The sequence below is a fragment of the Pelophylax lessonae genome (assembly GCF_965119305.1).
Source record: "Pelophylax lessonae genome assembly, chromosome: 8".
NCBI lineage: Eukaryota > Metazoa > Chordata > Amphibia > Anura > Ranidae > Pelophylax > Pelophylax lessonae.
The window spans coordinates 208998832-209022340 of NC_138775.1; the positions used below are offsets into that span (position 1 = coordinate 208998832).

Here is a 23509-nt window from a genome sequence, read left to right on the forward strand (position 1 = left end):
ATAGGAGCGACACAAGTCGCTCCGACTTAGAAAAAGGGTCCGGAGCTTTTTGGGGCGACCCGGAGGCGACCGCCATAGACTTCAATGTTATGAAGTCCGTGGCGGCCGCTCCGAGGTCGCAGCGCGCTGCTCGCACCGCGACCTCGGAGGTCGCCCCCCCCCCCCCCCAAGTCGGATCGCGGCAATGTGAACGGGGCCTAACACATGCATTGTTTTTACAACACATTGGGGGTTGATTTATTTAAAGTGGAACTACGCTGCATCTGAGCACCACAAACCAAAAGTGCTGCTTAATTCATTTTTAATATTCAAAGCAAACTCCCCCATCCATGTCTCCATGCTTGATTTTGCTGAGAAATCAATTCACAACACTCCCTAGCATTTCTGGTTGTGAGCATCTTGAGTAAGGGTAGAGGATTCACGTAGCATTTATGTCCTGGAATCCAACTGCTATCAATTCAGGCATACAAGCAGGAGAGTGTGCTTAGCTGAGAAAACCCCTAATCCCCTTCCTAAAGATTCCTGGGAGTGTATGACATTTGCCTAGGCATGGAAACTAGGAAGTAAATGAAGAAATGTAAAAAATTGTTTAATATGATAAACTTTCCTATCCAATTACTTATGCTAGCAGCATAAGGAGTAAAAGTCAATGATGATTGAGAGAGTGAAGTTCTACTTTAAAAGGAAAATCTATTGTGCACTGCAAGAGCTATTGCTCCAGAGCTTAGTAAAAGATAAAGCTTTGCGAAGAATACACAATCCCATGCAAGGAAAATAAACCACATTTTTGCTTGCACATGATTGGATGAGAGAAATCAGTGAAGCTTCCCTTCATTTATATAGGGTGTGGCACACTACACGTGATTCGGCTAGGAATTGCACTGCATTCCTTTTCTAATGACATGCTATTCTTAGCAGTGTGGTTGCAGCCCATACATTTTGTATGGACTCAATTCACACTGCACCATACAAAAAAGGTGCAGGCATCTTTTTTGCTGCAGCGGAAATGGATCGCATGGGTGTTCACATCCCTAAAATCCGATTCTTGCAATTGCATTCCTTTTTGCAATTTGTTTTGGGGTGTCATTAATTTGAAAGTAATGGCAGATCGCACGAACAGAGTGCTATTTCAGTGTGGTGCAAGAAACATTTAGGATTCGATGTGTTTCCCACGCCTCATACATGTGAACCAAGAATTACTAAGATCTAGAGCAGTGCAATTGCAGTGCAGAGTATATTGCCTTTAGTAAATCAACCCAATTTTGAGCATTTTAAAAGAAGTTATAAAGGGAGAGTCTAAAATTAAATTCATATATTATTGCATGCTACAACATTTATATCCGCATCATTCACACGCACATTCTTACATTGTGTAAATCAATTAACACTACAAATTTGTGTGATGGTTTTGTATTTTCTTTGCTATACCTGATAAAGACAGACATTCTTTAGAAAAAAACTGCAAAATTCTACAACTTTACCAGGATGGCAACAGATCAGTTTTACAAATTAGAAAGTGATTAACCAGTTTTGAAGAAAACACGCCTATTTAAGATTTTAGATTTCTAGCAGCATAAGGAAAGGAAAAATAAATTTTTAGGGAATTAGCCTTAAAACATTAATCCAAAGCTAACCTGTACACCTAAGACAGGCACACGTGAAGTTCAAAGCGCACATTAAAATATCAAAAATAGCTGCCGGGACATAAGGGAGACATCACAGAAACGTGTATCACACACTTCAATGAGACAAGATTTTATGTGAACTTTTTTCCTTAAGCAAAAAGCAGTCACGCTGCAGACAGTAAATAAAAGAATGTAAATGTCCAAAGATGTAGGTGTTGTGTGCATATAAAACAGGAGAAGTTATACAAGATTTGACAAGCTATACAAGTTTACTGAGAAAGTACCATGCTGGAATGCGCATACAGCTGTAGGTTTAAAAAAAGCCTTCAGGACCGTGGCGACTACGGTCTAATAACATGGCTTACAGCTGACAAGACTATTAAAAGTGTTTTTAATACACTGATTATAAGGTGGCTGTGGAAATGAAGGCCAATTCCCTAGAACAAGGCAGAAAGATACAAGCAGCAGTTGCAGCCTCTCTCTGGAGAGCATAGAAGACAGCCAGAGAGAAGTAGATGGTAATTCCCTGGAGAATTTACACATAACAATGGTAATTATAAAGCACTTTATACAGTTTACATTATGGAGATTACTATTGTTTACTTCTTCCCTTTATACGGAGCTACTAGCTGTAATACTGGAGCAACATTCTTTAAACATTTAAAATGAACTGGTCATGTTGAATTAATATGGTTGTGTGTGGAAACACGAAATGATCATCGTTACACTTATGAATAAACATTCCAACTAGCAGTGTAACAGTAACAACTGGTAGGCAACGGGAAACATACTCTACTACTTTCTTTTCCACAGTTTTAGCTTAGTCTGTGATACCTTAAAAGTGTATCTAAAATGCCAAATTGGTTTCAGGTCTTTAAGTAGAAAATAACGCCTTTTGGTTATTATTGCGGTCTGTGTTCTTGTTCGGAAACTTCACTGTCTGATGGACCATTGTCACCAGGCTGAAAGGGAGGGGGGGGGGAAAAACAGCCGGAGAGGTCACTGGAACAGAAATAGAGGGGAAATCTTTGAATGGGGAGACTTGTTGTAGGCACAGATGTCTAAGTGATTATCATCCTCCCTTTGGTGAGATCTCACCTCATTTCCCATTGTCTGGCGTCAGAGTAAAGGAAAATCTCTCCAAAAGGACAAAAAAAATAAAAATAAAAAACCCTAAGAAGGGTTAGAGCTGAGCTCAGGGCTCCCCTATCCGGTTAAACAAGCACATCAAACTATGACTAAATAGAAGAAGTGAAGATTGGCTGTCAATGGTGGGGTATAGGTATGTTAACTATTGTTGGAGCAGAACCAACGTGGAAAAAACTGGAGACAAAAATGTGAAAATAGGGGTCATCATACAGGCACCCTTAACCTATTACAGGGAAGAAGGATCCCAGGGCTGACATCCAACCTACACCTACTGATTCATTCAACCTCACCAAACCTCAATACGTATCCTGAATCCTTCACAATGCAAAATTAAAAAGTGTGGACCCCCTTATAATGGCTATACTATAGCAAGTGGTTAGCAGCTTTGCAGAGATTTCATTACTGAAGCCCCCATAAAAAAAAGTGGCTGCTGGGTAATAATATTACTTGCCAATGTGTAACGATCCCCCCACCTGTGAAACTTGGCAGATTTGGTGACACAAACCATGGTACCAGTAAAATTGAATCTAACAAAAGCAGTAGGTAAATGTGATATGGACCATCTTATTTATTTTATTTATTTCAGGTTCTTATATAGCGCTGTCAATTTACGCAGCGCTTTACATATACATTGCACATTCACATCAGTCCCTGCCCTCAAGGAGCTTACAATCTAAGGTCCCTAACTCACATTCATACATACATAGTAGGGCCAATTTTTTTTATACAGGAGCCAATTTAACCACTTCCTTACCACTGAACATCAAATGACATCCTGGGCTATAAGTGGGGATATCTAAATGATGCCTGCAGCTGCAGGTATCATTCAGATATCATTTTTTTTAGCTGGCGATTTACTTCACCAGAAGAACAATCATAGTGGCTGTTCAGCCAGTTGATTGTTCTTATAGGCGTTTTACAGAAGGTGTTTGAAAAATTGCTACGCAAACAGTGTTACATAAAACGTTGCAAAAACCGCTATTTTATTCCCTAGGGTCCCTGCTTTAAAAAAAAAAAAAAAAAACAATGTTTGGGGGTCCTAAATAATCTTCTATCAAAATAATTATGATTTTTACATGTAGGAGCGGAGTGCCAGAATTGGCCCGGTATGGAAGCGGTTAAACATGATCAGTTCACTTTAAATTCAGTGTTTACATTTTTTTGTTCTATCAATATACAATATGTATCCACCAAGAATACAATGTTAACACTACCTTTGTAACCAACAAATCCTGGATTAATTTATTTCACAGTGATCAAAATAGAAGAAGCCAGTATTACCTTAACATATTTAGCATACATCTGCTCATCCAATGGAAAGCTCTGTACTGTTCTTTCATCTCGTGCATGGAAAGTACCCAGTTTTACCCATTTATTGGTGGGATACCTGTAAAGCAGAAAATGTCACATTTTTTTAGACCCAAAAAATAGGTATGCATCTCACCAAAAAATTTAGATGGTGGCCAGCCATGTATGACACAATCTAACTGAACAGATTTTCACATCGTGTGAACAACGCTGCTCGGCCTATGGAGAAGAAAGCGTGCTACACATCTCAGGGGGAAGACAAATAATTCCAGCCTGGCTGCCTAATTTTCTTTGTGAGAATGCTCAGTACACAAAAGCCTAAAAAAGGTTGGGAGGGCGTACATGCATCTGTCAGTTATGTGACCTGACTGTACAGCGGGCTATAAACTGAGCAAATTTCCTTTCTGAAACCTTGGGCCGCAGGAAAGAAATTTGTTGGATTCCCCAGCAACACAATGATACGAACTGTCTATGGCTGGCCTAACTACAGTGTAAATGTTTGTTTAAAACTATGCCGCTAAATACCTACTTTCAGATCACCTCTGTGCGGTCAGGTGACCTCCCTCCGCTCTCCTCCACTGATCCAAGGGCTACAGCAGGAGGGAGTAAGCCGACAGCACAGCGGTCCCATGACCTCACAGCTGAAGGTGGCGGTTTAAAAATGGGATTTTTGACTTACCGTAAAATCAATCTCTCTGATGTTCATTGACAGTCACAGCTCCTGATATTGATAACCATTGGGTTATACTGCCCCCTACAGGACGACACTAGGCAGAAAATAATTCTGGCTACACCCATGGGCAGTCTCGGGGGGGAATACTCACTCTCTCCGCTATAGCCACTCCGTTTTGTTACAAGCAGCGTCAGGAGAATAACTCCACAGAGGGGTGGGTGCGGTGTCCGTCAATGAACATCAGAGGAATGGATTTTATGGTAAGTCAAACATCCCATTTTTCTCTTTCGTTCATTGACAGACACCATAACCATTAGGACATCCCCAAAGCAGTGTTAAATATGAGGGGTGGAAACAACAAAAAAATTCCCAAGGCTAAACATTAGCCAACCAGGCAACAGGAGCTCAACCAAACAACTGGAGCCCACCTGAAAAAAAACAACACCCCTTTAAAGAGGATCACACAGCAGCCTGCAAAACCTTGCGGCCAAAAGAAGCATCTGCAGATGCCAACACATCCACTTTATAAAACAGTGTAAACGTGTGCACCGACGACCAGGTGGCCGCCTTGCAAACCTGTGTCACTGACGCCTGATGATGGAAAGCCCAGGAGGCACTAAGCGCCCCCTAGTAGAGTGCGCCTTGACAGGGAAAGGAGGAACCTGGCCCCTGATGGACAAGGCATGAACCACCATCTAACCCATCTGGAAATGGTCGCAGAGGAAGCGGAAAACCCTTTGGGTTCATTCCGTGAGCACAAAGTCTGACTTCCTGAAAGACTCCGTAGCTGTCAGTACACCCCAATTGCCCAGACCACATTCAAGGTCTGGGACACAGGGAAGGTAACAATATCTTCATTCAAATGAAAATCAGAGACAACCTTTGACAGACAAGGGGCCTGTGAATCACCAGGTAACCTGAATGACCGGATAACGCCGCCAGTTCAGACACCCTGCATGCAGAGGTAATAGCCACTAAAAAGGCTACCTTCTGGGACAGCTTAAGCAGGGGAATCTCCAGAATATTTTCAAAGGGAGGCTTCTGTAGAGCTGAAAACACCAAATTAAAATCCCAAGACAGTAACGGAGCCCGCACTGGAGGAACACCGACTGAAGAAAGGTACCAGGGAGTGTGGCCAAAGGTCATTGGAAGACCACCAAAGCGGTAGAAAGGTCAAGATCGATCCGAGAAGGAGCGAGGAAGAACCCCAAGAGACTCACACCACGCAATGTGTTTCTTCCATGTACGATGGTGGATCTTCCTAGAGGAAGATTTCCAAGCTTTCAACAGTGTAGGAATCACAGACTCCGAAAAACACCTCCCTATCCTTCAGCACCTGGCATTCAACAGCCAAGCCTTCAAAGCCAGCGACTGTAAAGCAGGATGGAAGACAGGTCCTTGGGCCAGCAGATCCCCCCTGAGAGGAAGCTGCCAAGGAATGTCGGAGACTAGCCACACTAGATCGGCGTACCAAGCCCGGCGAGGCCAGTCCGAAGCCACTAAGATGACTGGAATCCCTTCTGCGTAGAAGTCTTGGCAGAAGCTTGAGAGGGAAGGCGGAAATCAGAGGATACTGACCCCAGGGGGCCACCAGCACGTCTGTGGCGACCACGTCAGTCATGGTATCCTCCAGAGGATACCATGACTGAGCCACAAACCCCTGCACCTGTTGAGCAGAGACGCCAAGAGATCCACCCCGGGTGTGCCCCACCGGAGACATAATCCGCCTGCCAATTTTCCACCACGGGAAGGTGTTAACAGCTGATGGGGCTGGAACGAACTGTTCTGCCCACCTTAGAATGCCGGCTACCTCCAGAGCTGCCAGGACACTTCTTGAGCCCCTTGGGGGATTGACCCAAGCATGGTGGTGGCATTGTCTGATTAAATGCGCACTGGACAACCCTGAAGACGAACCGTCCAATGAACCAGACTGATCGCTCGGAGTTCCAAGACATTAATAGGGAGTTTGGACTCTTCCAGCATCCAGATCCCCTGAGCAGAATGCTTGCTGAGAATGCCCCCCCAGCCGGACAGGCTGGCATCTGTGGTGACCACTGTCCAATACAAGGGGAGGAAGGAAGGATTTTCCCAGGCGAAGCACCGGAAAACAAAGCCACCATACCAGGGACTCCTTTGTGCCCCAACTCAGCCAGATCTGATTGTCCAGAGACTGCGGAATCTGGTCACATTTGGTCAGAATTTTACTTTGCAGGGACCTCGTATATAACTGTGCAGGCGGAACCGACTCGAAGGTGGACACCATCAGGTCCAGCACCCGCATGCAAGTCCGGAGGTATGACCATTTGTTTTACAGCAGGAGATGAATTGCAGCCTGCAATTTCTGGAGTTTGTCCAGAGGAAAGAGCACTCTGGCTAGGGCCGAGTCCAGAGTCAAGCCCAGATAGTCCCGCTTTGCGGACAGAACCAAAGCAAACTTCTGAAAATTCAGAATCCAGCTGAACTACCACAGAGTTCGTATTGTGATCTCCAGGTTCTCCACCAGAGGAGAGGGAGACTCTGCTCACAGAAGGAGATCATCCAAGTAGCCCAGTCCCGTGATCCTTCGGCGTAGCAAAATTAGCACTTTTGTGAACACCCGAGGAGCAGATGCAATACCAAAAGGGAATGTGAAAAAAGGCATCCTTGATATAGATGGAGGCGAGGAAATTCCCGACGCAGGGATGCCACCACTGTTCGGAATGGACTCCATTCTGAACTTCTTTACCCGCACAAAGCAGTTTAGCGTCTTGAGGTCCAGGATTGGACACACTTTGCCTTCCTTCCTGGAAACTGAACAGGCTTGGATAAAAAAAACCCCTGAAAACATTCTGAGATTGAAACCGGGACAATCGCCCCTTGAAAGAACAGGTCCTGTACCGCCCCAAACAAGCCCTGTAAGCGGTCTGGGGACAGGCACAAGTTGGAAGGAAAAAACCTTGCCAGGGAACAAGAGCGAAACTTGATCTTGTAGCCGGACCAAATTACTTTGTGGACCCACTTGTCTTGCACCCGGGAAGTCCACGGGTCCGAAACCGGCGAAGACGCCCCCCCACCTCCCATACAGATAAGGGCGCACCTTCATGCAGAAAAAGCCTTGTCCATGGGTCTGGAGAAGCCCGATCTTGGCTTGCCAAACCAGGTTCCTTTGAAACCTCTTGAAGAGACCCTGAAAGGCATCAAGCCCTGTCAGTCGAATGAGGGACGGGAAAAGAAAAAAGAAAAAAAAAAAAAACTTATGAGCAGAGAAGAAAGGTCCATGACTACGACGGGGTTCCTTGCCCTCAGTAGCCTGCAGTAGAAAAGTACTCTCCCTCTCCCCTCCCCCCCCACCCGTGAGACCTTTCAGGATGTCATCCAGGGTAGCTCCAAACAGGCAATCTCCTTGAAAAGGAAGATCGGTCAAGGCCTTTTTTGAAGTCTGATCTGCAGACCAGCACTTGAGCCAAAAAAAACACGCCTAAGGACGACTGCCAAAACAGAGGGGAGCTGCACCCAAAGAGGCATCAGATAAACTGCAGCCCCTGGACCATCTGGTCTGACAGCCCAGCAAAGACAGGGGGGAGCTTTTCCCCCTCCAGGTCACGGTGTAGAAGCTTTGCCCACTCGGTCAGTTTGCGACACTAGGGCAATGGTGAAATCCGGCCTCATTGCCGAACCAGAGTGTACATAGTGTGGGCCACAGCCTCCGCCTTCCAGTCAGACGAGGACCCTTCAACCAGAATCATGCTTGCCTTGCTTAATCTGGAAAACGGAGGGTCCACAACCGGTGGCACAGTCCACATCTTAAGAAGGGACACCTCATAGGGGGTACCGCCTAGTAAAGCGCTTAGGGACCCACAGGGACGCTTTGGTCGTCCCCACTCTTTAGCAACAATTCGGTCAAAATAGGCAGGGAAAGGAATAACCTATGTCGCTTTGGATGGCTTGTGAGTGCCAAAGGGCACCCGCGCCTCTGCAGCAGCCTCCATCTTCAGGGTCTCACGCACAGATACAATCAGTGCATCCACTAGCGCTTTTTCGTGCGCAGTCGCAGAAGGTGAGGAATCATCCTCACCATCAGAGGATTCCAGGTGCATGGTTGCAGACCCAGCGGGGTGACCCACATCCGTGGCAGCCAAAACTGATTCAGGATCTGAGGAGACAGATGAGGCAGGGGAAAGGGAAGGCAGGGGGATGCTTTTTGCTAGCCTGTCGCCCGCAAGTCACCTCCACCCGGAACGCAAGGGTCTCCAGGACCACAGTCCGTGCATGGATGGATGGGACCCGGAGGGCACCAAATCGATCCTCAGCAGACTCACCACCCACAGAAACCGGCACCCTCAGTCAACAGGAGAATCTGTGTACAGCAATCAGGAAGTAAAATGATCCAGGAGTCAGCACCAGGGGATGAGGGGTTCCCACTACCGAAATCACCACCCACAGGGCTCCACTGTCATGGCCACCGCTAGTGCCAATGGCAAACCACAAGAAAAACAGCCGCCGTGTACAGAAACACACAGGCTACAACAAAATGGCGGCCCCATGATGCTTACATGGACCCAGGAGGGAGACCAGGCCTCAAAGACAGATCCAAGCAGGACGGGACAGGACCACCACCTCCACACAATTGATCGTCCAGTCACTGGTGGCTCACACCCCAGGCCGCATTGGCAGTTAGCGCCCTGCCCCCATCCCAGGAAAGTGGCCAGACCACCCAAATAGCCACAGCGTGAAGGGGGCGTAGGATGAGGGACTTGGCAAGGGGGGATGCCTGCGGGGAGGAGGGGAACCCAGGGGTTCAACCATCCCAAGGAGGGGCCCACGTCCACCCCAAAACCATCCAGGGGGAGAGTTACTCACCATACCAGGAACCAGGCGGGCACCGCTCAAGACAGAACCCCTCTCCATCGAAATGGGAGGAAAGCTGCCACTCGGGCCAAGACCCGGTCGTATGCGACCTCGCATGCTAGCCCCCATCCAGTGGGGCTAGGTTGTGGCCGACCTAGCGCGAAGCTGAGGTCTGTGCACGCACATGTGCTGGTCAGACTGGGGTGACCACTGGATCTAGATTATCCAGCCCATCGCCCAGCCCGGCAGTTGATTGTAGATCTCACAGGAAAAAAATCCAGGAGAAAAACGTTTATCTAAAAGTTTTTGCCATGACCAAAAATCCCAGCAAGGAAATGGGTCCTTACTCCTGACTAGGCAGAAAAAAACTGAATGGCTATAGCGGAGAGAGGGAGTATACCCCCTGGGACTACCCATGGTTATAGCCAGAATTCTTTTTTGACTAGTGTCCTACTCCTGTAGGGGACAGTATAACCCAATGGTTATGAATATCAGGAGCTGTCAATGAACGAAATAGAAAGAAGGTATTTATTGGAATCATTTTAAACAAACATTTACACGGTGTAGTATACCTTGGTATAACTAAGGGGCTGGAAGTAATCCTACTCTGACTTTACAACCACTTTAGGAATTAAAGCGGAGTTCCACTCAAAAGTGGAACTTCCGCTTTAAGTGGCCCTGACATGCCACATTTGGCATTTCATTATTTTGGGGGGGGAGCGGGTACCTAGATTTGACAGGTACCCGCTCCCACTTCCTCTCGGGCCACCTAGGCAGCTTGGGTGGAAGTTCTCCTCTGCCCCTCCCACCCTGCAATCTGCTGGGACACGTCAGAGGTCCCAGAAGATTGCCTGTCCAATCAGCCCGCACAGCGCGAGTCGCGCATGCGCACCCGGCTGTGAAGCCGCATGTTGCCACAGTAGTGATGCCGGCACAGTCGGGAGAAGACGAAGAGAACCCAGGCTCCCCCCGGCCGCATCGCTGGACTGTGGGACAGGTATGCGTTTATTAAAAGTCAGCTACACTTTTTGTAGCTGCTGACTTTTAATAAATATGAAAACTGCTGGAACTCTGCTTTAAGGTCACCCTTACACATCTGCTAAACAGCAACGCATTTCTCTCAAGTGTCAGGGCCACATGCTATTTCCCAATACCCAATAGTGTGAACTTAGCCAAAGCTTCAAAAGGGATATTACGGAGTTACTTATTTTAAGAGGCAAGTCCATTTCTCTGACAACAGTAATTTGACTCTACAGTTCAAGATGTGTCAATATATACAATTTAGTACCTGTCACTGATGGAAACCAGAAAATCCCTTGGAGTGGAAGAAAAGAGCTCATAGTTCGCAATGTCTAGCTGCTTCACTTGGATTGGTTCACAAAGTTCAATCACAAACCTGAAAATAAATCAAGTTAATAAAATGTAAAATATTACTTATATGTATGAAAATGCAAAATTTATAGAGGTAAACTACAAGACTGTCTAGCTATAAATACAAGAATAAAAGACTCCAGTTGAGCAATAATGGAATTTTTGGGTTACATTTTCTTGGAGTACATCACAGAACACAGGACATCTTCATGTCCACAAAAATAGGGCTATGTCAACACTTTCAGTTCATTGGACACTTGCAAAAACGACGGTAATCCCCTCTCAATTAGGCACAGCTTCAGTTTTGTAGCAAGACAAGTATACAGGAAGAGGGGTGGGACCCCTGTGGATGTCATGTGATGTACTCAAGAAAAAGGATTGTACAGGTAAACCAAAAATCACATTTTCTTCATTTTACTTTACAGGACACACTAAATCTTCATATTACAATAGGGATGCCCTAAAGTTCTGAATATGGGGGGCGGGCAACACAACAACAACCCAACCCAACAGGCCTCAAAGACCAAAACAGGTTTAAGTCCCGGTTCACATACGTGCGATGACAGACATTGCATGATATTCAGAGCGTACTGCTCTGAAAATCACATGTGAGGTCTGTGCGATGCGAATTCAGCCAGATTGTATGACTGAATTAGCATTGCATTCGGGCAAGCCTTTTTGGGTTCGCACCAGAATCGGATCGCATGGGTGTTCACACCTATGCCATCCGATTCATAGCTGAACTGCCAGTTCGCACTGCGATATGCTAAATAATCTGGGGGTGTCGTTCACTTTGTACTGACACCCCCAGCGATTCGCATATAGCAGTGTGAACTGCATACAAGTTGAATGCGATGCGGAAACCTGCAGTGGATTTGCAGGGTTCCCGCATCGCATTTGTGTGAATCGGGACTTAACCTCACGCAGCCATCTACAAGACCTCTGACCTAAAGGAGATCACAACACCTGCCTAATAGAACTTCGTGAAGGTAGAAACTGATGACTAGGTGGCAGCCTTGAAAACTTAAACTACAGAAGCCTGACGTTGAAAAGCCCAGGAAGCGCCGACCATCTTGGTAGAATGAGTTGTTACAGTAAACAGTGGAGCCTATACTTTAAGGTCAGGAGCCTATCAAATATGCAGATGGATCCATTAAAAATAAATTGACCTTAAAGCAGATAGACCAATCCTTGGCCCCTCAGGAAGGACAAAATGAAAAAAAATGGGGATTATGACTTACCAAAAAATCAATTTCTCCGATGTTCATTGACGGACAAAACTCCTTATCTTCTTGAATATTGGGCTATACTGCCCCCTACAGGAGTAGGACACTAGGCAGGAAAAAAGCTCGACTATGGGGCAGTCCCAGGGGTTACACTCCCACTCTCAGATGGCAGTATCAAGCAGTATCAGAAGGAAGCCAACTCCACAGAGGGGTGGGTGCTGTGTCAGTCAATGAACATCAGAGATATTGATTTTACAGTAATTTAAAAATTTTACGGTATTTTAAAAAACGGTCATTGATTAACACAGCTCCTTATCGTCTTTACCATTGGGACTAGGGCTGAACGATATTCAATGTAACATCGAATATCGTGCTGCAGGAGTGGGCGATAGTCACATCGCCGGATCAGCCGATATTGGGGACTCACAGTGAAGGAAGGTAGAAGAATACAGCCCGACCGTCCCGCATGTTAAGTCCATCATGCAGCTCTCCTGACTGAGCAGTGAGCAGCGGCACAGGGAACCAATCACGCGTGCCTGCACACCTGATTGGTCCGCTGTGCCGCTACTCACGACCTGATTGGTTCGCTGTGCCGCGCTCACCGCTCGGTCAGGAGAGCTGCAGGACGGACTTAACTAGGGCTGAAACAACTAATCGATTAATCGTCAACTAATCGATTATGAAAATAGTTGTCAACTATTTTCGTAATCGATTAATCGGTCAGCCGATTAGTTGTCCTGCATACAGAATGCATTATTTGTTTACATATCAGAAAATACAGTGCAACGCACATACAGCGCAGTACACCATCCATACATGTATGTAGATAACAGAACTTGTAAATGTGTGAGGAGCAATGCCTCATGGGAAATGTAGTCCTGGGCAAGAGAAGGACCCAAGTGATTCTAAAGGCAGAGGTTTTTTAACCTTGCTATAGGGACACTCTGTACAGTACTATACTTTGCTGCTTCCTATAGGGGCACTTTGCAGGCAGGAGGGGCCAGAAGTGCTGTGGGAAGGGGGGGCGCAGAAGAGGAGAATCAGTGCTGCTCTGTGAAAAATCATTACACAGAGAGGATAAGTATGACAAGATTGTTGTTAAAAAGAAAAAATCCAATGTTTACAATCACTTTAAGGGCTCTGTGCAGGGAAGAGGAGCATCTGAACCCAGAGAAGGTGGAGGCCGATAGACTAGAGGTGATATAAGGCATTACAATTACATTTAAAGTAAAAGTTTACTAGTATTGTGCATTATATTTAAAATTATTATATCCATGGAAAAAAAAAAAGTCTCAGCTTTTAGTACTACTTTAATATAAAAATTTTATTCCCCCCCCCCCCCTCCACCCTTCATATACCTTCGTGTTTGACTCCCAGTTAAAATATCCAGCATATCCGACTTCTAAGCATATTTTTTTACATACATACACGATACAAGATATAATACTTTCACTGTTTCACAGTAGAAATTATAATTATATTACAGTAGCGATATTTGCCGTTTTTCTACTAAAAAGGGCTATTTTTTTTTTTTTTTTTAACCCCCATCATGACAGGTGATAAAGAAAAAGCATGCTGCTGCTACTAAAGGTCTTCTGCTGCCCATACATGTATTGGATTTTTTGGACAGAAATATTTGCATTTATATTTGTTCAAAAATTATTTTTATATTCGTTGAATGGACAAGTGTTTGAAAATTCCACTTGCTTTTAACAATACATTTTAAAATGAATATAACTTCTGAGCAAAAACCACATACACTATTTGTTTGATTGAGAAGTTTGCTATATATATGCTCCTTAAAATTTTCCTGTCACTGTGGTTGACAACGAACACTGAATAGACCCCACTAATGGTTAGAAAAATCAAATTAATGTTTTTAAAAATTTTCTTAAAAAAAAATGTAGTTTGCGTATGGCCAGCATAAGTGACAGCAGGCACGGGGAGCTTGTATCAAGCTACCTGCCTATTAATAAGGGAGTCTATCATGAATATTATATACCAATCCGGTCTGAAAATTAGCAAAACTTTGTTTTAGGTCTTTTAAAAATATTGATCTCGGAGTCTATGTACCACATTTAAACCTCCAATAATGCATATATCTGTCTCAGAGTGGATTAAATATCTAACTATATAGCTGGATGTTTATATTTACCACTGCATATAGATATTCAAGAATATTAACTAAATTATACACTTTTTTTTTTTTTGAGGTTTTTATCCGATTAGTCGATTAATCGAAACAATAATCGGCCAACTAATCGATTATGAAAATAATCGTTAGTTGCAGCCCTAGACTTAACATGCGGGACGGATGTCGGCATTGTCGGGCTTTTTTTCTCTGCTTATGCCCAAGTTCCACAGCACATTCACACTGTCATGATCATCTTATTAACCTGCAGTTCCCTACATTACCATTAACCCTGGCCTGCCAAGTATGGTGCAACTGCAATGACATTTAGAAGAAGGCTGCTGCTGCACTACTTCCCAAATCCTACTACAGTAACATTAACCCTGGCTTGCCCTGTAGTACAATCAGAAGAAGGCTGCTGCACTAAATCCCTACAGTAACATTAACCCTGTATTTAGCCTGGATTGATGGCTCTCTCAATATCGCAATATATATCGTTGGGGAAAAAAAATATCGCAATGTACTTTTTTCCAATATCGTGCAGCCCTAATTGGGACGTCCCAAAGCAGTGTCAAACGTGAAGGGTAGGAACAGTAAGAAAAAATTCCCAAGGAGCTCACCTGAAAAAAACAATACACCCTCAAAGAGGACCAGGTCCTCTAAACAGCAGCCTGCAAATCTTTGCGACCAAAGGAAGCATCCGCAGATGCCAACACATCCACTGTATAAAACGTTGTGAAAGTGTGCACAGACGACCAGGTGGCAGCCTTCCAAACCTGCATTACTGACGGGTGATGGAAGGCCCAGGAGGCACCAAGCGTCCAAATAGAGAGCGCCTCAACAGGGAAAGGAGGAAACTTCCCCTTAATTGAATCGGTCTGAACCACTGTCTGATCCATCCTGAAATGGTCACAGAAAAAAGCAGCCAACCCTTTGAGGTCTATCTGGGAGTACAATAAGTGAGTCTGACTTCCTAAAATACTCCATAGCTGCCAGGTACACCCTGATTGCCTGAACCACATCCAGGGAATGCAAGGCAATTTCTTTAGGATGTTTAGGCCTGGGACATTGGGAAGGCAACACAATGTCTTCATTCAAATGACTACCTTTGGAAGGAACGACGGACAGGGACGAAGAACCACCAGGTAAGGTGAACGACAATACAACGTCGCCAGCTCAGACACCATGCAGGCAGAAGTAATAGCCACCAAAAAGGCCACCTTCTGGTACAACCTCCTGAAGACTTTCAAAAGGAGGTTTCTGAAGAACTGACAGCACCAAATTGAGGTCCCACAGTGGCAATGGAGACCCCACTGGGGTCAAGTGTCGAACTCCCTGGATTAAAGTACACACAAAGGAAGGACGTCTTCCAAGTAGGATGGTAGATCTTCCAGGAGGTAGATTTTCTAGCCTTTAATAGCGTAGGAATCACAGATTCAGGCAAACCTAGATCCTTCAGCGCCTGGCTTTCAACAGCCAGGCCGTTAAAGCCAGCGACTGTAAAGCAGGATGGAAGATTGGCCCTTGGGACAGCAGATCTTCCCTGAAAGGAAGTCTCCAAGGACCATCGGCGACCAGCCATACCAGATCTGCATACCAAGACCGGCGAGGCCAATCTGGAGCCACTAGAATGGAATCCCTTCTGCCTCGATCCTGCACAGGAGTCTTGGCAGAAGTTTGAGAGGGGTAAGGCATAAATCAGACGATACTGACTCAAAGGAGCCACTAAGGCGTCGGCTAAAGGATCCTGAGACCATGCCACAGACCTCTGTACCTTCCGGTCAAGACGAGAGGCCATCAGGTCCACCTCAGGAGTAACCCACCGGAGACACAAACGATGAAACCCCTCCAGGTGAAGCGACCATTCCCCCTTATCCAACGCCTGTCGACAGAGGTAATCTGCTTGTCAATTTTCCACCCCTGGAATGTGTACAGCATAGAGGGCTGGAACTAATCGTTATGGCCAATTTAGAAAACCGGTGTTCTATCAGAATACCGCTACCTATCAGATTCTGTAACTGGAAGTGACGTCCAGACGAGAACAACTTACTGCGCAGGCGCCATGCGTTCCAACATGACCGCTATGCGTTCCAATAGGTTTACACCCATGCAAGTCTTGAATTTTACATTTATTTTAGCAGTAAACTCACTTTATAGACTGAACAGTATTACATTTCTATTAATATTCTAATATAGTAAATATAGCGAGAATCCTACAGGCAGAAGGTGGCGATGGCCATCTTGGTAAACCCCTCACTGCTCAGCGACAAACTTATACGGATTATATAGTGAAATAGACTATTTCATTCGGTTGCAGTGAAATAGTCCATTTCAGTCTGTAAGGGGAGTTTACTGCTAAAATAAATGTGAAATTCAAGTTTTGTGTGGGTGTAAGAAGATGTCCGCCACTGCTTCGTGTTCTGTCACATTAGGAAACCTATTGGAATGCATAGTGGCCATGTTGGAATGCATAGCCAATGCGCTACAAGTTGTTCTCGCCCGAACGTCACTTCCGGTTGCAGAATCTGATAAGTAGCGGTATTCTGCTAGAACACCGGCATTCCAGTTAAAGGAGGGGAACCCAGGGGTCCGAATGTCCCAGGGAGGGGCCCACGTCCACCCCAAAATCCTCCAGGGGGTATAGGGGGGGGGGACAGCTACTTATACCAGGAACAGGTTGGGCACCGCTCCATAGGAATGGAGAGAGCCGTTAGCCAGGAGGAACGCTGCGACTCAGGCCGAGGCCAGGTTGTATGCGCCCTCGCGAGACGTGAGGCCTGAGCGCCTTCGCTGGCTAGATTGGGGGGGGGGGGGGGGGCCCCTCTGGATTTAGATTATGCAGTCCGGCAGTTGATTGTAGATTCTCACAGGAACATAACAAAAGATAGGAAATTTCCATTTAAAAAGGAAAAAATTGCCAGGACCAGAGATCCCAGCAAGGAACATTTGTCAACACCTAATTGGAGAAAAGCTAAAAGGAAAAAAAAAAAAACACCACATTCCACAGCGCACTTGTGAGGGTAAAGCTTATGCGCTTCACACAATATAAAAGACAACTTCTGATGGTAAATCTTCCTGGAAGATGCCTTCCTAGCCCTAAGAAGCATAAGGATAAGAGACTCAAGAGACACCACTGTTTCTCAGATCCTGGCTTCAACACCCATGCATTATGGCCAGCGACTGTAAGGCAGGGTGGACCATCAGGTCGCCTTGGTCAGTCAACAGCACCACCACTAACAAGTTTACTATGACATTCTCCTGGGCCAAGCTAAAGCAATTCAATATCAACAAAATCCCTTCCAATCGTATCTTGAAAAGCAGCCAGGCAGAGGGTGCAGTGGAGGGAAGGCATTAAATAGGGGAAAACTGATTACACTGTTTTAAGTGGCCCAACTTCTGGGTTCTCATTTGTACTGACCAATGCAAAGAGCTAGTTAAAATGCCCTCAGTTATTGGAGAGGGTGGCTATCCACATCCTGGAACTAAGTGCCCTGAGCCCAGAAGCCCTCCCGGACTATAAAACTGGCATTCTGCATCAAGACTTTACATGACCGTTGAAGAAATGGTTTGCCAGCATCCACATGGAGATCCAACGACTGGGGGACAATTTTGTTGTTGGGTGTAGATTTAAAAATCGGGAGAATCCAAAGCTGTCCTCTTGTCCCTTAACGACTGCCACAACCCCAACCTGAGAGCTTTGGTGGTAAACAATCCCCCCCCCCCCCCCCCTGCGTTCGGGTTCTACATATTCTTATAATGGTTCCTCCTTGGTCAACAATGGAGGGAGGGGGGATGAAAACACCCGCAAAATCAGGTATTGTAGACTAGCAACAGCTGAAGAAAAAACCTCCCTTGATACAAAGGAACTTGAGAAAGGTGTCCCAGATAGAGCTGAAACCTGATAAGTGGAGGGATAAGATCCTAACTGAACCAACTAGTACCAGAACCAGAAACTGAACTGGAAAATTGCGCAGGGCCCACTGACGAATCATAATCAATCATGCATTCATGGTATGCATCAGCAGACAGGAGGGAATAAGGCAAGGCTTTTAAACCTTCTACTAAACTTCCACATATCTTATCACATATCAAAGGCTGTAGCTGCCTAGAGGGTGAGTACACTCAACAAGCCAACTGTTGGCTTTTTAATGAAAGCGATTTACAGCTGTCCTATGGCTGTGACCCTGGCTCACTGATCTCCCCCAGCTAGAAGTAGAATGCAAACATTGGCTCACTGATCTCCCCCAGCTAAAATGAAACTGGCTCACTGATCTCCCCCAGCTAGAATGCAAACATTGGCTCACTGATCTCCCCCAGCTAGAATGAAACTGAAAGTGATGTAAAACACCACTTCCACTGGCACTTTCCCTGGCACTTGCTACCAATACCAAAGCTAATGGAGCGTGATTTGCACTACATTACCTTCAATTGAAGGTAGTAGAGACAACAGGGGTGTAAGAAACCCGTGATGTCTCATTAACCACTTTAAGACCAGGCGTGTTTTTGACACTTGGTGTTTACAAGCTAAAATAAGCTATTTTTGCTAGAAAACTACTTAGAACCCCCAAACATTATATATTTTTTTTTTAGCGGCGACCATAGAGAAGCAAATGGAGATCGTTGCAATATTTTTATCACACTGTATTTGCGCAGCGGTCTTCCAAACGCAATTTTTTGGAAAAATTTCACTTTTTTAAATTAAATTATAAGAAACAGTAAAGTTAGCCCAATTTTTTTCCATATTGTGGAAGAATGTTACGCCGAGTAAATAGATATTCAAAATGTCATGCTTCAAAATTGCGCACGCTCGGGCTTCTGTATGCGTTCGCTTCTGCGCGCGAGATAACGGGGAAGGGGCGCTTTAATTTTTTTTTTCTATTTATTTTATTTATTATTTTTACACAGTTTAAAAAAAATTGATCATTTTTATTGCTATTACAAGAAATGGAAACATTCCTTGTAATAGAAATAGGCATGACAGGGCCTTTTTATTGTGAGATCTGGGGTCAAAAAGGCCTCAGACCTCACAAGTACACAAAAAAAAAAAAAAAAAAAAAAAAAAAAAAGGGACCTTTTAACCGCTTGCTAGGCAACGACATTTGACGTCGCTCCGGTCCTCCAAGACCATAGAGTCGAGTGAGGGCCAGCTTGCCATCTGCTGCCATAACTCCGGTATTTAGCATCAAAGGAGCGACGTAAATCAACAGTGGGCGGTAAGTGGTTAAAAAGAATCGGTTTTAAATTTTTTATACTTTTTGGCCCCTATGTGGTATAAAGCTTTATCGGAAAAAGCAAAAGATAAAAAATGCACCAAAGCATTTAAAAATCAACCACCAAAATATATTTTTTTTTTTCCAGGGTCTCTGCTTTTAGAAAATTAATGTTTGGGGGTTTAAACCAATCTTCTGGGTTAAATTTTTTTAAAAAAAGTGCGCAAAAAAAAAAAACCACAAAAATGGCTCAGGCAGTGGTCGGTTTAATGATGCAAAAGAAGTTAGTGAGGGGAAAAAAATATTTGATCCCCTGCTGATTTTCTATGTTTGCCCACTGACAAGGAAATGATCAGTCTATCATTTTAAAGGTAGGTTTATTTTGACAGTGACTGCCGGTTCACACTGTTCCGACTTGTCAGGCAACTTGGTCGCCTGACAAGTAGCGGTCCATGCTGTGCAATGGAACCGTTCTAATAGGAGCGACTCAAGTGCATTGACTTCCATTATGTGAAGTCGTTGCAAGCCGCGCCAAAGTCGCGGTGCACAAGAGACGGCATTAGTCGCCCGAAGTCGGGTCAGTGTGAACCAACACTTTAAAGACAGAATAACAAAAAAAAAAAAAAAACACATCCAGAAAAACGCATTTTAAAAATGTTAGAAATTGATTTGTATTTTAACGAGTGAAAAAAGTATTTGATCCCCTATCAGCAAGATTTCTGGCACCCAGGTGTCTTCTATACAGGAAATGAGCTGAGATTAGGAGCATTCTCTTAAAGGGAGTGCTCCTAATCTCAGCTTGTTACCTTGTATAAAAGACGCCTGTCCACAGAAGCAATCAGATTCCAATCTCTCCACCATGGCCAAGACCAAAGAGTTGTCCAAGGAGGTCAGAGACAAGATTGTAGACCTACACAAGGCTGCAATGGGCTACAAGACCATCGCCAAGCAGCTTGGGGGGACCCAAGAAGGTGACAAACGGTGCAATTATTCGCAAATGGAAGAAACACAAAATAACTGTCAATCTCCCTCGGTCTGGGACTCCATGCAAGATCTTACCTCATGGAGTTTCAATGAGGAGAACGGTGAGGAATCAGCCTAGAACTACACGGGAGAATCTTGTCAATGATCTGAAGGCAGCTGGGACCATAGTAACCAAGAAAACAATTCATAGCACTCTACGCCATGAAAGACTGAAATCCTGCAGCGCCCTCAAGGTCCCCCCTGCTCAAGAAAGGACATGTACAGTTTGCTAATGAGCATCTGAATGATTCAGAGGAGAACTGGGCTAAAGTGTTGTGGGCAGATGAGACCAAAATCAAGCTGGTTATCAACTCAACTCGCAGTATTTGGAGGAGGAATGCTGCCAATGACCCCAAAAACACCATCCCCATCGTCAAACATGGAGGTGGAAATATTATGCCTTGGGGGTGTTTTTCTGCAAATGACAACTTTACCATATCAAAAGGCACGATGGACGGAGCCATGCAACGCCAAATCTTGGGTGAGAACCTCCTTCCCTCAGCCAGGGCATTGAAAATGGGTCATGGATGGGTATTTCAACATGACAATTACCCAAAACACACAGCCAAGGTAACAAAAGTGGCTCAAGAAGGAGCACATGGAGGAGTGGGACAAAATCTCTCCTGAGGTGTGTAAACCTGGTGGCCAGCTACAAGAAACATCTGACCTTCCTTTGATTGCCAACAAAGGTTTTGCCATCAAGTACCAAGTCATGTTTTGCGAAGTGGTCAAATACTTATTTTACTCATTAAAATGAAAATCCATTTATAAAACTTTATAACTTTTTTCAGGATATTTCTGTTATGCTGTCTCTCACTATTAAAATAAACCTACCATTAAAATTATAGACTGATCGTTTCTTTGTCACTGGGCAAACGTACAAAATCAGCAGGGGATCAAATACTTTTTTACCCTCATTGTACGTTTTGAAAATGAACTACAACATATGGACTTGCATAAATGGATAAATAGATTATATAAACATGCAATGTAAAAACATGCACGCATTTAACATGACAATATTTTCATATACTCACCAGATTTTTGTGCTACATGGGTTTAACATGTACAGGTCCATATTTTCTATAAGTATTGCAGATGTGCTCTAGAAGAAAATTATATTAACATTTTAGGCTTTACAGTGTACAAGTTACAGTATGAAAATAGGGATGTTGATAATGGGAGGCAGGTTTACAACAGTATTACTGGTTGAGATACAGTACTGAACCAGCTTGACTTCAACCACTTCCCGTAAAATGACGTAACTGTACGTCAGTTTGAGGAAGTGATTGTACCGGTACCGTGTTTTTTTTTTTTTTTTTTTTTTTTTTAGAGCCAGCGGTCAGCTTTCTGGTGATAACAACCCATGCGGCTCAGCAGCCGCTCGGCCGTTATGCTAGACACCCACCCAAACCCCAGATCCCTCCATAAAGAGTACCGCTCACTGCCAATTACATCCCAAAAACAGTTTGCTGAAGACAAGAAGACTAAGGACATGGATTACTGGAACCATATCCTGTGGTCTAATGAGACCAAGATAAATTTATTGGGTTCAGATGGTGTAAAGAGTGTGTGGCGGCAACCAGGTGAGAAGTACAAAGACAAGTGTGTTTTGCCTACAGTCAAGCATGGTGGTGGGAGTGTAATGGTCTGGGGCTGCATGAGTGCTGCCGCCTTTGGGGAGCTACAGTTCCTTGAGGGAATCATGAATGCCAACACGTACTGTGACGTACTGAAGTAGAGCATGACCCCCTCCCTTCACAGACTTCGGCCCCAATTTGGACATTTTCACTTCGGGTTTACTCACTTTTGTTGCCAGCGGCTTAGACGTTAATGGATGTGTGTGGAGTTATTTTAAGGGGACACCAAATTTACACTGTTATACAAGCTGTACACTGACTACTTTACATTGTAGCAAAGTGTCATTTCTTCAGTGTTGTCACATGAAAAGATATAATAAAATATTTACAAAATGTGAGGGGTGTACTCACTTTTGTGAGATACTGTATCTGTAGAATATACTTATCACTCGCCAAAGCCCTAAGTCCCATGTCTTTCTGCTGTTCTGTTCCAGTTATCAATGTGACAACTTCTGACAAGCTATCCGACACAGGAGATAACAGAAGCTGAAAATTTGTGTCAAGGAAAGGAATTTGGAGACAAATAAGTAGAGAGCTTGTCTATTCACAACACAGCTCTGCATGTTTCTTCATTCCTCTGCCTATGTGGAGGAAGGGTATGTACCTTTCCTCCAATCAGCTCACATAAAATGTATGCCCAGACTCCCCTACCACTGCTGAAACAGGAAGAAAATTTTCTAACACAATGTGAACTTTTTAAAAGAATATAGAAAGCTGAAGACCGCAGATATACATGTAAAACTTATGTATGGAGATTTGTCTAATCGGTTTATCATCTGAGGCTGTCAACTTCACTGGGTATATGTGAGGGTTTAAATCCACTTAAAAACAACAAACATGTTCTACTTACCTCCTCTGTGCAGTGATTTTGCACAGAGCAGCCCAGATTCTCCTCTTCTTGGGTCCCTCTTCGGTGCTCCAGGCACCTCCCTCCTTTTGAGTGCCCCTACAGCAAACAGCTATTACTATGGGGGCACCCGAGTGGAGCTGCAGCTCCCTGTGTCCAGTCAGACAGAGCAGTGGCCCAGTCTGGCCCACTTTCTCTCCTCTTTGGCTCAATGACTGATTGACAGCAGTGGGAGCCAATAGATCAATGACTTTGATTGACAGCAGTGGAAGCCAAGAGTTCCAGACAGCTCTCGTGCAAGATCGATGGCTAGATGGGCCTCAAGTATTAGGGGGGGCTGAGAGTTGTTGCACACAGTTTTTTTTTTTTATCTTAATGCATAAAATGCATCAAGATAAAAAAAACCTGCCTTTACAACCACTTTAATGAGCATATTTGTCAGGTAAGGCCAAGAAAACCTTGTTTTTATTGTTTTCTAT

General features: G+C 44.6%; 1 protein-coding gene across 3 annotated transcripts in view; it reads right to left on the reverse strand.

The window, feature by feature from the left end:
* The window catches only part of SUCO (SUN domain containing ossification factor), a 158969-nt gene that overhangs the window by 49908 nt on the left and 85552 nt on the right, over positions 1–23509 (reverse strand). For all 3 annotated transcript variants that reach the window (XM_082266576.1, XM_082266575.1, XM_082266574.1), the window contains 3 exons: positions 21581–21648; positions 10871–10978; positions 4056–4161 (listed from right to left, as the gene is read on the reverse strand). In XM_082266576.1, coding sequence (XP_082122702.1) covers positions 4056–4161; positions 10871–10978; positions 21581–21648 — 282 coding nt within the window. The remainder of the gene's footprint in view (positions 1–4055; positions 4162–10870; positions 10979–21580; positions 21649–23509) is intronic.